We start from the raw sequence: 15,980 nt of genomic DNA, 5'->3' as shown, positions 1-15,980 counted from the left end.
ACCAACGTACCAGAAGCCGGGGGCACTCCGGAACAGCTGCAGTCCCGGACTACCCCGGCCCCCCGGGCCGCAGGCACCAAGTGGGCACCTGATCATCTAGCCGGGACGTGATGGGGAGGATGACGGGGAAGCGCCCAGAGAAGCCGGGCCGAATGACTGCGCCGCCCGCAGCCCCACGGCCGCCGGGAGTGACCCCCGCGACCGCGGCTGCACACGACTCCCGACCGAAACGGCATGCGCACCGCGCCCCCCGGCCGGACTCGAGCAGGGGGAGAAGCGCGGGCCGCAGCGGCCTGCCCCGCCGCGCCACACCAGGCGCCGAGACAGGGACATGGGGAGGACGAGCTCCGGGCACGAGAGCCCCGGAAGCTCGAGACCCCACGAAGAGGCAAGGGGGAGGGGGGGAGGGGGGAGCAGACCGCCTGTACAGTGGCGTGGGGAACGGGAGCACGGGGTAATGAAATAAGGCTAAAGCCGGTGGGGAGGGGGTGGAGAGAGGGGGGGCAAGCACAACGTACAGTGAAAACAGAATACAAAAAGCTTAAACAACAAGAGTAATAAATGTAATGGGTACTCAGCCTTCCTGGGCCATTCCAACATGGCAAGAGGAAGTCTGAGGCACATGACCATGGCTTATATATTATTCCAAGACCAACCCCTAAACCCTTGATGGACAGCCCTATAATCCTATAGGAAAAATACCCACGAAAACACTGATCTGCCTGGCAACTGCTTAGTCACCAACAACCAATCACAAAAAAATTGGGCTCTTCTATGGCCTCAGGCTTATGCAGCCTTCAGCTTATCTTTTGTGTGTTGTCATGTGGCTCCACCCCCCACATGACAGGCAGCCCACCATATTCAGTACACTGCACTGTCCCCATTCATTCTGTTATTACATCTCTGCAGTACAGCCACTCATGGCCACATGGTATGTTATACGTCTTGTGCTGCTCATGTCCCACCCCCTCAACAGACCCCAACCCCTCATCAGACCGCACCCCCATTAGGACTGCTTCCATAAATTTCTCAGACTTCAACCAGTATGCTGATAGCTATTCACTGTCTGGCCATAGAGAATGCTGCACTCTGATTGGTTGATAGCTCCAGTCATCCACCAATCAGAATGCTGACAGCCATTCACTGTCTGGTTGTAGCCTGGGACGCAGGTAGAGAATGCTGCACTCTGATTGGTGGATAGCCCAGACTATCCACCAATCAGCATACTGACAGCCATTCATTGTTTGGTTGCAAGCTGGGAGCAGGTAGAGAATGCTGCCTGGTCGTTCTGGATCAGATCGGCTGGAGAGCATTTTCTACCTGCCTCCCAAGAAGCTCAGGAGGCACCAGCCCAGCCTGTCCATGCTTGAAGGACCCTAGAATTATGGGGCCCTGGACAGCTGCCCAGTGTGCCTATACGTTAAGATGGTCCTGAGTGGGTACTCCAGCTTCCCACTTGAAACTGCACGCATTAGCACTGCAGAATTCTCATCAGCATAAATCAGGCTTCAGGAATGTAGGAATATTATGCAGAAATGTAATAGAAATTCCAATGATCTGTATTCATTAGAAGTATAAAGTTTCAGTGACAAAAAATGTCAGAGATCAACAACCAAAATGGTTGGCTACAGTAAAAATAAAATAAAAACACTGGCAGATTGATATAGTGAAATTCAGAGAAAGAGTCAAATAGTCCAAAAGGTACAGGAAACTGGACTTCTTACCATGTTGAACCAGATATATGTGGTGAGAGTCTGTAGGCTGGTGTCCTGCAAAAAACAATTAGATTTCACTTCAATTTAATTTTTATATGCAATAGTCATGACAACAAGGATAGGAAGATTACAGTGAAAGATGCATGATGCTTACTGTTCAACTCCCAACTAGTAACTCAGATTTAGATGATTGGTCTGTAATTATATAGGCGTTAATTATGATGTGGAGTCAATCAAAAATAAAAATAAAGAGCAAGTATTGTACAGTAACTGTATCATGGCAGAACCATGCTGCACTGCAGGTGGGGTAGATTTACATTTTGCAGAGAGATTTAGATGTAGGAGGGGTGTTCCCTAGCTGAAAGTTAAAGTGCAGTGAAAAATAAAGCTGTCCAGTATTTGTGGGCTGCATGCAAAATAAGTAAATGCATGCACTTGCACCCCTTGCATTGTAACATGGTTTATTCCAGGTACCGTAACATACCTCACAACTTTCTTTAAAATTAAAATGGGACTTTTGCTTGCACCCAAAAAGGAGGTGTAGCCTTACAGAAAATGCTGTACCCGCAAGCCTCACCCTCTGTTTTCTTCACTCTGGGTGCATGCATAGCACTGTGGTGTCATGGGTGTTATCAGAGACAGCACATGCAGAGATCAGCACATTATCAGCACATGCAGAGATCAGCATAGACCAGCACTTTTAGGTGCGGTCCATGCGCTCCGAAATGCTGCTCCCAAGGGAGTGATGTCGGCGATCAGAGACCGCAGCCTCACTCCGAGGGGATTGCTGCATCAGGGGGAAGTGCAGAATGGTTTTCCACCATTTAAGATGGGGGAAGCAGCAGGCCAGCCAGACATACAGTATGTGATGTGACCTAGCCAGGTAACACACTCCTGGCTGCAGTCGCATCACATACATTATTGCAATGCAAATGATTAATCAAGTAATCAAATCAATTCAACAATGACTTGCTTTATCTTCGTTCTTCCACACTACATGTTTGTAAGGCCCAGGTCTTCGTTTTTCTTTTCTCTATAGTTATAAAAGTTTCTCTGTTCTTAATCATATAATCATTAATCAACCAACCAAATCAGTCAAACAATGACTTGCTTTACATGGCTTCCACTGCATAAACAGTATTAAGATACTCTACCCCCATTTACTTGCCCTGGCCTGGGGCCTCTGATCTAGTTCTTGATTAATGATGATATTTCATAGAGCCGTATTGTTTATTTAAACGGCCATCCTGTCTGCTATTGCTATGCCAGTGCCACTGTGTTTCTTAGTCTTTTAGGGGTATATTCAATTAAAGTCGGATCCATTCCATTATGTATTTGTCGGAATGGATCTGACAACCCCTACTCAATCCCATCTAAATTCGACTTTTTCAAGTCGAATTTAGATGGGACCCAGCGGAGGAGAGGGGGGGGGGGGCTGCCGTGAGGTCGGGCAGGTGAGTGACATCCGGCTGCAGCACTACTGTAGCGCTGATCCCCTCTGGCTGCCGCTGGCTCCCCCCCCCCCCCCCCCGTCTCCCTGCGGCTCCCCCCCCCCCTCGCCTCCTCCGGGTCCACATCTCAGTCCGATATCATTTTGATGTCGGACTGAGATGGTTGAAAAGGGGGCCGAAACCTGTCGGATTTGGCCCCGTTTTCGACATTAACACGTGGATCGGCAGGTATTCCGCCGATCCACGTGCTTTTCAACAAGTCGAATTTATCGACTTGTCGAAAAAAAATAGCAAAATATTGAATATGTCGAATCTGGATTCGACCAAAAAAAGTTGAAAACTGCCGTCTTTTCGACAGACTGCAGTTTTCGACCTCAATTGAATATACCCCTTAAACTGCTGTGTTAGCCAGATAGCTCTGTGCAGTTTTTGGACAATACCGCTAAAGGCAATATTGTGAGCTGGGAGGTTGTCAAATTTACTGAAAATGACTGGAAATTCATATTACTGATGTCAATAATACAGTAGGAAAAAAATATGTCAAAATTACATGATTTTTCACTATTTTAATCAATTTTACAGAAATCCAAAACCAAATCCCAACCAAAACACTAGAGCGAGGTTTTGGCACAAACAAAAACAAAACACTGAAAGTGGCTTTGGCAAAACCAAAACACGAGGGTCCACGCATCTCTAGTCAACATGGGCATATTTAGTGTGTCAGAAGAATAGAGCTCTAAACTATGGATACAAGACTAATTTGGAATACCCTAATTTCAAGAATTCCAGAGAATAGATCCTATAGTTATATGTATGGGTGCAGTATATAACCACACTTTAGGCTATTATATTATAGAGTATTTAGAATAAAGTGCAGGATTTACTGACCTGCTTGTAAGATCCTACCAAAAAATATTCCTTCACATTTTCCAGAAGTGGTGACTGAGAGTAACAGCAGAAAATTATAATTGCACACATTGGGGGTCATTCCAACCCGATCGCACGCTGCAGTTGTTTGCAGAGCAGCGATTGGTTCGGAACTACGCATACGCCATGGCCGCAGTGTGCCGGTGCATGCCAGACGGCCGAAGGCTGTCGTTACCTAGCGATCGCCTCTGCCTGATTAACAGGCAGAGGCGTTCGCTGGGCGGGAGGGGACGGCATGGCGGCGTTTAGCCTGCATTATCAGGGCGTGGTCCGGCCAACGCAGGCGTGGCCGGACCAGCGACGAGTAACTCCCGTCCAGCCGCAGGAGCCACGCTGGCCGGGAGTTACTCTTCAAGTACAAAAGCATCGCCGCTGTGAGATGCTTTTGTACTTGTGTGTGGGGGGCCGGACTGACATGTGGGGCAGACTAGCCCTGTGCTGGGCATCCCCCCGCATGTCTGGGAAGATGATCGTAGCTGTGCTAAATTTAGCACAGCTGCGATCAACTCGGAATGACCCCCATTCACCTACAGTATGTAGTAATGAGTTTGGACATCGTCATCGTCACCATCATCATTAGCATCATCATTGTGCAATATAACAATCAGAAAAAGACCAAAATTAAAAGCATATAAATTGCCTTGAGGTCTCACCAAACTGACGATGGAGTACAAGGACAGATCTATGTAGACAATAGAGGGAGATCTCCAGTTCTTCACTGGCCGCTCTTCAGGACCTGGTATGTTTGTCAGATTCTGCAGCACATCATTAAAACTGCAGATAGATTGGCAGTGGCATGTACCTAGAACAGCACAGAAAACATGAGATTGATGGAGCACCAATGTTGTATTACAGAACACAACCAATACTGAATAGGATACTCTTTGAATAAACAGGTTCTATAATGGTGAACACTCCTTTACACTCCACCCATACTGTCCTCTCCAGAGTTCCAAGCCGGCACTGCAGAAATCAGCATAAAATTGGTGTGGTAGCCATTTTCATGAAGATTTCTGCTTGTGCAATAGAGAAATCACACGAAAGATGGAGTTGGCACCATGGTTGTGGAGACCTGGACATGCACAGTAGACTCAGGCACAGTACCAAAGTCTACTTTGTAATTATGAAAGTGAGGGGGGATAGGGGCAGATATTGCATACTGTAAACCCTTAAACATCTTTCTCACGTCTTCAGCTACTTCGACAATCCCAGATGCGCTTGCTCTGTTTTTTATGTATCGCATGTATTTTGCATGATTTGCTATACTAAGTTTCCTGTACTACAGAGATTTGTGTCACCTTACAAATAAAACATAATGATTATCTGCGACAGAAGAGATTTTTATAAGAGGAACAGTATTAAACACGTTGGGTTCCCTCTTTCAAATGATATACCAACCTAATACCCAGGGGCGTAGCCAGAACTTTGTGGGCCCCATAGCAACATTTTGAAGGGGCCCCCGTCACAATGCTTCTAGAGAGACACTTCTCTGCAGCAGTTCTTAATTTTATGCCCTATAATAGTGCCCTAGTTCATTTTCTGAATCATAGTAGAGCCTTATTTAATGTTATGCCCCATAGTTTCTTTTCTGAACCATAGTAGAGCCTTATTTAATGTTATGCCCCATAGTTTCTTTTATGAATCATAGTAGTGCTAAGTTCACCCTGTGTTACATTTCAGAGCTGCCAGTAGACATTATGCCGCACAATACCCCCAATTCACATTATAATATATAGTTCTCCCCATTCATATTGTGCCTCATTACAGTGCCCCGGTTTATATTATATAACGTTGAAATGCCCTCCAGTTCATTTATTACCACACTACAATGAGCAGGTCCAGGGGCATACCTAGATATATTGCAGGCACAAGGAAAAAGTTTTAAAGGACCCCTATGTACCACCCAATGGCGAAAAATGTATATAACACATGTAACTTTGACAGGGAAGGTGGGCCCCTCTCAGCTCTGGGCCCCATAGCAGCTGCACTCCCTGCACCTATGGTAGCTACGCCCTTGCTAATACCTATTATCTGGTGATGACACATGATCACCATACAACATTGCCCAGTGTTACATTCTCACCCCCAAAGTGACACCAGCAACTTTGTGGGCATCAATATTTGCCACTGTTGTATATTGAATTGATGCTGTGTGAAAACCACAGAACTTCCAGTGCCCAAATCCTTCACAGTGGTAACAGCACTTTGCACTGCAACCAAACATCTAAAACACGACAGATATAAAAGCTGTAAAAATGTCTCATTCCCAGCTCTGTGACAGTAATAGTCTCTTTATTAGGTTGTTCACCTTCTTTGATTCATAAGACTATTGGTTATCAGAAGTTGTATAAGAACCTATTACATTACAGGTATATATCTATACGCACACCGATTAGCAATAACATTAAAACCACTGACATCTTGTTATAATGGCCCCAGTCAAGGGGTGGGATATATTATTTGGCAGCAAGTAAACATGATTCATGAAGCAGTGATAAGAGTGGAGAAGTGAGTTAGTGGAGAAGTTGACCATGGCAACCAATCAGCTGCTCTGTATAATTTTCTAGTATGCAAATTATAAATGTTACATCAATGCTGATTGGTTGCCATCAGCAACTTCTCCACTGGTTCACCTCTCCACACTTTTCACTGCTTCATGAATAGACCCGTCAGTTGTTGAGGCTGCTGGGCAGGGATAAGGATCTGAGTGACTTTGAGAAGGGCACAAACTGCTGAAAGCTTTAATGCTGGCTATGATGTAAAAGTGCCAGAACACACATTGCTGATTAGGGAACAGCATAGCCACGGACTGTTAGAGTTCCCATGTCCACCACCAATTTAAAACCTACATTGGGTATGTGAGCATCAGTACTGGTCCATGGAGAATTGGAAGAAGGTAACCTGGCCTGATAAATCATGTTTTATACATATATATATATATATATATACACTGCTCAAAAAATAAAGGGAACACTTAAACAACACAATGTAACTCCAAGTCAATCACACTTCTGTGAAATCAAACTGTCCACTTAGGAAGCAACACTGATTGACAATCAATTTCACATGCTGTTGTGCAAATGGAATAGACAACAGGTGGAAATTATAGGCAATTAGCAAGACACCCCCAATAAAGGAGTTGTTCTGCAGGTGGTGACCACAGACCACTTCTCAGCTCCTATGCTTTCTGGCTGATGTTTTGGTCACTTTTGAAAGCTGGCGGTGCTTTCACTCTAGTGGTAGCATGAGACGGAGTCTACAACCCACACAAGTGGCTCAGGTAGTGCAGCTCATCCAGGATGGCACATCAATGCGAGCTGTGGCAAGAAGGTTTGCTGTGTCTGTCAGCGTAGTGTCCAGAGCATGGATGCGCTACCAGGAGACAGGCCAGTACATCAGGAGACGTGGAGGAGGCCGTAGGAGGGCAACAACCCAGCAGCAGGACCGCTACCTCCGTCTTTGTGCAAGGAGGAACAGGAGGAGCATTGCTAGAGCCTTGCAAAATGACCTCCAGCAAGCCACAAATGTGCATGTGTCTACTCAAATGATCAGAAACAGACTCCATGAGGGTGGTATGAGGGCCTGACATCCACAGGTGGGGGTTGTGCTTACAGCCCAACACCGTGCAGGACATTTGGTATTTGCCGGAGAACACCAAGATTGGCAAATTCGCCACTGGCGCCCTGTGCTCTTCACAGATGAAAGCAGGTTCTCACTGAGCACATGTGACAGACGTGACAGACTCTGGAGACGCCAAGGAGAATGATCTGCTGCCTACAACATACTCCAGCATGACCGGTTTGGCAGTGGGCCAGTAATGGTGTGGGATGGCATTTCTTTGGGGGGCCGCACAGCCCTCCATGTGCTCGCCAGAGGTAGACTGACTGCCATTAGGTACCGAGATGAGATCCTCAGACCCCTTGTGAGACCATATGCTGGTGCGGTTGGCCCTGGGTTCCTTCTAATGCAAGACGATGCTAGACCTCATGTGGCTGGAGTGTGTCAGCATTTCCTGAAAGACGAAGGCATTGATGCTATGGACTGGCCCGCTCGTTCCCCAGACCTGAATCTAACTGAGCACATCTGGGACATCCTGTCTCGCTCCATCCACCAACGCCACATTGCACCACAGACTGTCCAGGAGTTGGCGGATGCTTAGTCCAGGTCTGGGAGGAGATCCCTCAGGAGACCATCCGCCACCTCATCAGGAGCATGCCCAGGCGTTGTAGGGAGGTCATACAGGCACGTGGAGGCCACACACACTACTGAGCCTCATTTTGACTTGTTTTGAGGACATTACATCAAAGTTGGATCAGCCTGTAGTGTGTTTTTCCACTTTAATTTTGAGTGTGACTCCAAATCCAGACCTTCATGGGTTATTAAATTTGATTTCCATTGATAATTTGTGTGTGATTTTGTTGTCAGCACATTCAACTATGTAAAGAACAAAGTATTTAATAAGAATATTTCATTCATTCAGATCTAGGATGTGTTATTTTAGTGTTCCCTTTATTTTTTTTAGCAGTGTGTGTATATATATATATATAGCAAATAGATGTTGGTGGCACTCACGGTCTTATACGGACACCAAGAAATGAGATCACTCAAATCCGTGTAGCTTAACGTTTCGGTCTTTATTTGACCGTCATCAGAAGTCACAATAAACTATTACAAAAGCTTACCTATATACAGTCAGAGTAAATCACCACACATGCAGCGTCCCCGGTTCTCTCGGAGACTTACTTCAGGTTGCGTCATTCCCCATGGACAACGTTGCCCTGCAGGTGTCGCATACCGGTGTGCGCATGTCCCATCACCATAGTAACATATACACAAAGAACAGGCTCAGCGTTCCGGACAGTAACACTGCTGAAGAGAGCAAAAATAATACAAACATAGCAGCTTGGGACATACTAAAAAAATGAATGAAAAACAGTTAACCATGAGGCGTGCCGATGCTTGATATGGATAACAAGATATACATCTAAAAGATGTACAAAATATATCAATTATTCCATACACAACAAATGCCATAATTATTTACAGGAAACAAGCAAATGAAAGGGTCTCATTGAGCCCGTTGGGTGACACCGTATTTAACCGGTGTATCCAGCAGGCTTCTTTCTGTAAGAGGGCTCTATGTCTATCACCTCCCCGTTTGGAGAATGGGACCTGCTCTAACATTTTGTAACGTAAGCTGGCCAAACCATGCTGGTACTCTTTAAAATGCTTGGCCACCGGTTGGTCAATGTGCTTACCCTCTAAAATTTGCTTGATCGCACTTCTGTGCTGTGACATCCTTTCCTTATAAACTGACAACTAGTCTTACCTATGTAAAGGAGCCCACAGGGACACCGGATGCAATAAACAACAAATTTGCTAGTGCAGGTTAAAACCTGCTTAATCTTAATCCTGTTACCATTATGTGGATGTAATACATAATCACCGGTCTCCAAATAGAGACAGGTGGTGCAACCTGTGCACTTATAATTACCGGGTTTCTTGGAAAGAAAAGTCACCGCGGTGGGGGGCAGAAAATGGGGAGACATCATTATGCACTACCTTGTCTCTAATATTGCTCCTCCTCCTTTCCAAGAAACCCGGTACTTATAAGTGCACAGGTTGCACCACCTGTCTCTATTTGGAGACCGGTGATTATGTATTACATCCACATAATCCACATAATGGTAACAGGATTAAGATTAAGCAGGTTTTAACCTGCACTAGCAAATTTGTTGTTTTTACATAGGTAAGACTAGTTGTCAGTTTAAGGAAAGGATGTCACAGAACAGAAGTGCGATCAAGCAAATTTTAGAGGGTAAGTACATTGACCAACCGGTGGCCAAGCATTTTTAAAAAGAGTACCAGCATGGTTTGGCCAGCTTGCGTTACAAAATGTTAGAGCAGGTCCCATTCTCCAAACGGGGAGGTGATAGACATAGAGCCCTCTTACAGAAAGAAGCCCGCTGGATACACCGGTTAAATACGGTGTCACCCAACGGGCTCAATAAGACCCTTTCATTTGCTTGTTTCCTGTAAATAATTATGGCATTTGTTGTGTATGGAATAATTGATATATTTTGTACATCTTTTAGATGTATATCTTGTTATCCATATCAAGCATCGGCACGCCTCATGGTTAACTGTTTTTCAATAATTTTTTTAGTATGTCCCAAGCTGCTACGTTTGTATTATTTTTGCTCTCTTCAGCAGTGTTACTGTCCGGAACGCTGAGCCTGTTCTTTGTGTATACTGTATGTTACTATGGTGATGGGATATGCGCACACCGGTATGCGACACCTGCAGGGCAACATTGTCCATGGGGAAGACGCAACCGGAAGTAAGTCTCCGAGAGAACCGGGGACGCTGCACGTGTGGTGATTTACTCTGACTGTATATAGGTAAGCTTTTGTAATAGTTTATTGTGACTTCTGATGACGGTCAAATAAAGACCGAAACGTTAAGCTACACGGATTTGAGTGATCTCATTTCTTGGTGTCCGTATAAGACCGTGAGTGCCGCCAACATCTATTTGCTACATGACCTTTTCGTTGTGGATGGCACCCGGCATGCTGTTTATCTGAATATATAGGAGTGCCGAATACCCTCCTTTGACTATATGTATATATATATATACACCAATATCCAAACCCGGCACTCACTGAGGGCAGCGCGGTCCCACAAGTGTAACTTCCTGGTGCCTTCCTGGGTATATGCGAATCCCATATACACAACGTAACCCCATGTTATTTAAAGATGTGTGGCACACTTTCATAGCACAGTAATGAATATTTCGTATATCACTACTCTAGTTTAAATCACTGTTTACCAGTATGTATACATTAATCAATGCTGTGGTGTGTTTTTGCTGGAAATAAAATCTATACTCTATTCTGTATATAGTAAGAACTACTAAACATGCTTGGGTTATTTAACCCTACATTGTACATTTAGCACACCGCTACTCAGGTGCCTTGTTAATTTTACACATATACTGGCATAACAAAACTACTCATGTTGTGAAGCATGTTTTGAGAGATACTCCACTACACTAGTATTAACTTTGCAAGAAGAACTGATGTTCTATAAAAGACGATAGGCTCAGGGACTCATTCAACCCCTTGGGATTGACTGTATCGAGGGTGAATATAAACCTGGCCTCAAGTTGGAGAAGTTTTTTTGCACAGTCACCTCCTCTTAAAGATTTCGGAACCTGGGCAATCATTCTGTAGCGCAGCGTTGACATGCTGTGTCTGGCTAATGACGTCAATGACTAGAAGCCGGAAGTGTGCAGACGAGTCCCGGGGCTGCGGCCGGCGGCGGGGCGGGAGAACGAGCAGTCCGTGAGTATAAATATGTACTACCTTTTTGTACGCTTGTTATCCTGATGATGGGGTGAGAGCCCCCGAAACGTTGATGAATCACTAAAGATTTTTCACTTGTCAAACTGGTAGTGCCGCCTCATCGGTTACATTATCTATATATATATATATATATATATATATATATATACACACACACATTCTGTACAATATCTTGGTACAGAGCAGTGGTTACCAAATTCGGTACTTAATGACAGCCTACTGGTCCAATTTTTATGCATAGTCATGTCTGAGCACAGGTGGCTTAACTAGTAGCTCAATAGTTTTGATTATACCATGTGTGCTCAACCATGGATATCCTTAAACCCTGGACTGTTAGGGTGCCTTGAGGACCAGTTTGGGAAGCAGTGGTATAGAGTATTCTGTCATTTTGCATTAACTTTTCTTTGGGCTCAATAAATGAAAACCAATAGTTCTGCACAATAGGCACTTTAGAACACGTCTAATACAAGACCTATAAATCTATTCCATAACCTGCCAAACATGCAAAGACTGCATACAATATTGACTTCTCATATGGCTTCTGGAATATCACTAACAAGCTGCCACATGCTTTATTTAATATAACTTACCGAGCAGGATGACAGTAAGAAGTATGGAGACACTGTAAGGAGACATTCTGTGATCCTAAGCGAGTGTTACCGATCATATTACTTAATATTCAGAGACTTCTGTTGGGACTGGGAGGGATCAAGCTTGACTTTTAAAAAAAGTAGAGAAACCTGTTTAAAAAGAACAAATTGCATGATTGTAACAATCCACTTACATTCTTATTATCAATTATATTATATAAATGTGCCTTTTACTTGGTATAATTTGTTTTGTGTCATTTGTGCAACTGTGCCATTTGTAATATTTGGTGCTCTATATATAAGTGAAGAACTAATTTAATTTTGTGGATGACTTCATCTTTATTGTTTTGTCAGATCTTTTATGAGGGATTTCAATTATGCGCCAAAATTTTTTGGGTTGATAAAAGGAGCTTTACCACAATTTCTTGCCCAATGTTTTTTTCAGGCATTTAAATTGAACCCCTTTTTCTTCACCTGAAAATGTACTTGTTTTTGGATGAAAACACATAGGATCTAGGATAAGTTCCAGGACCTATGTGTTTTTGAGATCGCGGGAGCAAAAACAGGTCACTTATTGGGGATTTTTTTTCTGGACCTCAGCAGGTCCCCCCAAAAAAATCCCCCATAAGTGCTAGCGTCAGGGCTAATTGGATAGCCCTTGGGGGGGGGGTCAATTAGCTGCAGTAAATTATCGCGGCTAATTAAATTCACTCTTAATTAAATTCACTCTTGCTGGCCTCTTTAAAAAACTCACAACATGTATCTGTTCTATTTGTCTAAAATGGATATTCAAATATTTTACATAGAAGTATCATAAAATACCAGAAGGAGAGAGAATTGACTGCATAGGAAAGGAAAGAGTTAAACATCTGGTGAGGGGTGGACCTAGCTGTGAGGAAAGTACAGCCTTTTTGAAGGGGAGTGTTTGATATATATAGGGAAGGTGAGGCCATTTTAGCTCTCTCTTGTGGTGATTTGCCTGGTTTGGTGAGTGCTGCAGTGCAGATATTTTGGTCACATTCGTGAGAGTGTTTATCAGCGCTTTGTACCCTCTGCCTTTTTTGATCATCCCTGATTTATTATGTCTGCCCGCCCCCAGCGTTCTGCCCGGCTTCCGGCTCGGTACCGCGGTTCTGGCGGTCGAGCTGGGCCGGGTGATGAGGTGGGTGGCCTGGGGGACGGGGCTCCGTCCCCCGGGGCCTCCCCGAACGCGGGCACGGGCGCAATGCGGCGGGCCAGGTCGGCCTCGCCGCTCGGGGCCGGGCCGGCTGTGCTGGCCGGGCGCGGGCGGCGTGGGGGGCCGGAGGTCCTGTCAGGCCGCCCGGAGGTTGGCGGGCATCGGCCCTCGCCTCCGGGAGCGGCAGAGTCCACGGCGGCGTTGGGCGCCCGCGGGCGCGCGCATGCGCGCCGCGGAGGGTGCTCGGCGGTTAGTGCAGGCTCAGCCCCTATCGCTCCCCCCTTGCCGCGGCTGAGTGAGAGTGCCGGGCGGGGGGAGAGGGCAGGACGGGGATCGGGTGGTCGCCGCGCGGGGCCTGTCTTAGAGCCTCGCGCGGCGGCTGTTAGCGAAGCACCAGCCGGGGGCTCAACGGCGGGAGGAAGTGGGACGCGCGCACGAGGTGCGTGCGCGCCCACGCTCGCCCCAGGCGGCGCCGGCCGCGCACGGCTGCGCGCAGCAGCGCCGCCAGCACCTCTGTCCCCGCAAATAACTCCCAGGCTGCCGGAATCAGGCAGGGGGAGGGGGAGGAGCAGGGGGGTGCAACGGTTTCCTCTAAGGAACAACGCTGGGCAGGATCTGATTATGCAGGCAGATGGGGACATGGCAGTGAGCGGCGTGGGGGCGCGCGCATGCTATGCGCGCGAGCCCACCGCGGGCCGTGCAGGGCGCGGGGGAACGAGCGCAGCTGCGCCGCGGTTTTCCCTGTCTCCCCATATCACTCCACCGGAGCCGGGATACAGCGGCTTTCAGGGGAGGAGGGGGGACAGGGAATGGGTTAGTGGCCGCAGGGCTGCGGCCACTGTACGTGCCGCTTTGCATGGCAGCGGGTCCTCCCCAGGATCGGGGAATATTTCTGATCCGCACGGGGAGGAGGCGTTTTCGGAGGGGGAGAGTGTGAGTGGTCCGACAGGGGGGCCCCCGCTTTCCCGCCGGGGCGGCGGACGTCGGGTCCCCGGGTCACGTCTGATGGACGGCGGGCGCGGGATCGCGCCCAAGCGCGGGCCGGGGGTTGTTCGGAGGCCGTTGCCGAGCAGCACGGCAGGCGGGATCCTTCCGGGTCGCTGGCGTCGGCTCTGGCCACAGTGGTGGAGGCATTGGGGCCGCTAGCCGCAGTAGCCTCCCCGAGGGCGGCAGGGAATTCCGGCCAGTCTGCGGGGGCAGGCGGAGGGCCTCAGCGGCGCAGCGGGTGGCACGAGCCTGCCGAGAGCTTGGAGCGGCCGCTGCGGAGTTGGAGCTAGGTCCGGGGCAGGATGGGCAAGGGCGCGTGGCCACAGCGCCCCCCACACGTGGGGCACGGTATGCGCCGCGAGCGCGGGCCGGGTCCCCCTCTGCTTTGTCTTTTACAGGGGACCATGAGGAAGTAGGGATGGCAGACTCCGTGGAGGACGACGTATGGGCTGACGCGGATGAGGATTCCAGGTCGGAGCGGTCGATGGCATCAGGTGAGTTGGTGCGGTCAGTATCGGTTTCTCCCACGAGCTCGAGTTCGCGCAGCTCTTCTTCTTCCTCCTCTTCATCTTCTCTGTCGTCGCAGGCGTCCGAAGTAAGTAGCACTACTAGGGCGAAGAAGAGGGCGGCGAAATTTGCCAAGCGGGCAGCAAAGCAGCAGAGGAGGCGTAAGCGGCGCAAGCGGGTTAGCGATGAAGCTCGTAGGGCCAAGAAGCGCCGCGATTTGCCCGGGGTCGTTCGCTGCGACTACACCGCAGTAATGCGGGGGCTGCGGGACAGCTGCCGCAAGAAGATTCGTAGGGGTGACTTCGTGGACGTGTTCGTAATAACAAAGGCCATGAAGAAGGATTATAAGGCGGCGGCCGCGAAGAAGCGCATTGGGGCTGAGGCTTTCCGGTCCTTCGATAATTGGCTGGCCGGTTTCTGGGTATTTGCGGCGTGCTACTTAGAGGATAGGCCGGAGGAGCACATGAATGTAATCCGGTACCTGCATCTCGTACACGACATGCAGCGCACATCCTCGGGCTCGGAGTGGCGTCGGTATGATCAGGAGTTTCGGGAGAAGCAGGACGGTTTGCGGGTCATGGACTTCGGATTCAAGGATGTGGAGGTCTGGCTCAAAGTAACCCGGGCCTCGCAGCAGGAGGAGGAACCCCGGAAACAGGGGGCGGACGGGCGACGCGCAGGGTCATCAGCCCAGGGGTCCGGCGCGGACGGCGGATTTGCAAAGGCAGGTGTGGATCGGCCGTCCGTGCAGGAGGGCGCTCCGCCACGAGAGGAAAGTGTTTTGCGTTTAACAGCGGAACATGTTCCTTTGGCAAGCAGTGTCGTTTTCGACACTCCTGCCTGCAGTGTGGCGGATCCCACCCAGCCTCCTCCTGTTTCAAAGGCGGTAGACAGGGGGCGCGGGGTAAGCAAGCGTACCCCAGGCCGGCCGCGAGCGGGACCGCTCCGCAGAGCTCCAACACCAATTAAGTTGGGGACTATGGGCCGGTGGTTGGAATTGTATCCGAACAGAGAGGATGCTAATTTTTTGTTTGACGGTTTTAAGTTTGGCTTTCGCTTGCCTGTTGCGAGTGAGGTGTCCGTGCGGGCACAGAGGAACCTCCAATCTGCCCGAGCCTTGCCGGGAGTGCTACGGGAAAAAGTGGATAAGGAGGTCAGGTTGGGCAGGATGGAGGGACCGTTTATGTCACCCCCGGTGGATGATTTGGTCATCTCTCCGGTCGGGGTGGTTCCTAAGAAGACTCCAGGCGCTTTCCGGCTCA

At 48.3% G+C, this 15,980-nt stretch overlaps 1 protein-coding gene across 1 annotated transcript in view; it reads right to left on the bottom strand.

Moving 5' to 3' along the window:
- LOC134970177 (5-hydroxytryptamine receptor 3A-like) overlaps positions 1-12,093 on the bottom strand; it is a 54,927-nt gene extending 42,834 nt beyond the window's left edge. The window contains exons 1-3 of the mRNA XM_063946196.1: positions 12,048-12,093; positions 4,747-4,895; positions 1,725-1,769 (exon numbers count right to left, since the gene is read on the bottom strand). Of these exons, the coding sequence (XP_063802266.1) occupies positions 1,725-1,769; positions 4,747-4,895; positions 12,048-12,093 (240 nt within the window). The remainder of the gene's footprint in view (positions 1-1,724; positions 1,770-4,746; positions 4,896-12,047) is intronic.
- Positions 12,094-15,980: the final 3,887 nt, after the last annotated feature.

This window comes from Pseudophryne corroboree, chromosome 11 (assembly GCF_028390025.1).
Source record: "Pseudophryne corroboree isolate aPseCor3 chromosome 11, aPseCor3.hap2, whole genome shotgun sequence".
NCBI classification, from domain to species: Eukaryota; Metazoa; Chordata; class Amphibia; order Anura; family Myobatrachidae; genus Pseudophryne; species Pseudophryne corroboree.
The sequence above is the reverse complement of the archived record's forward strand: the minus strand, read 5'-3'. Positions and strand labels throughout refer to the sequence as shown.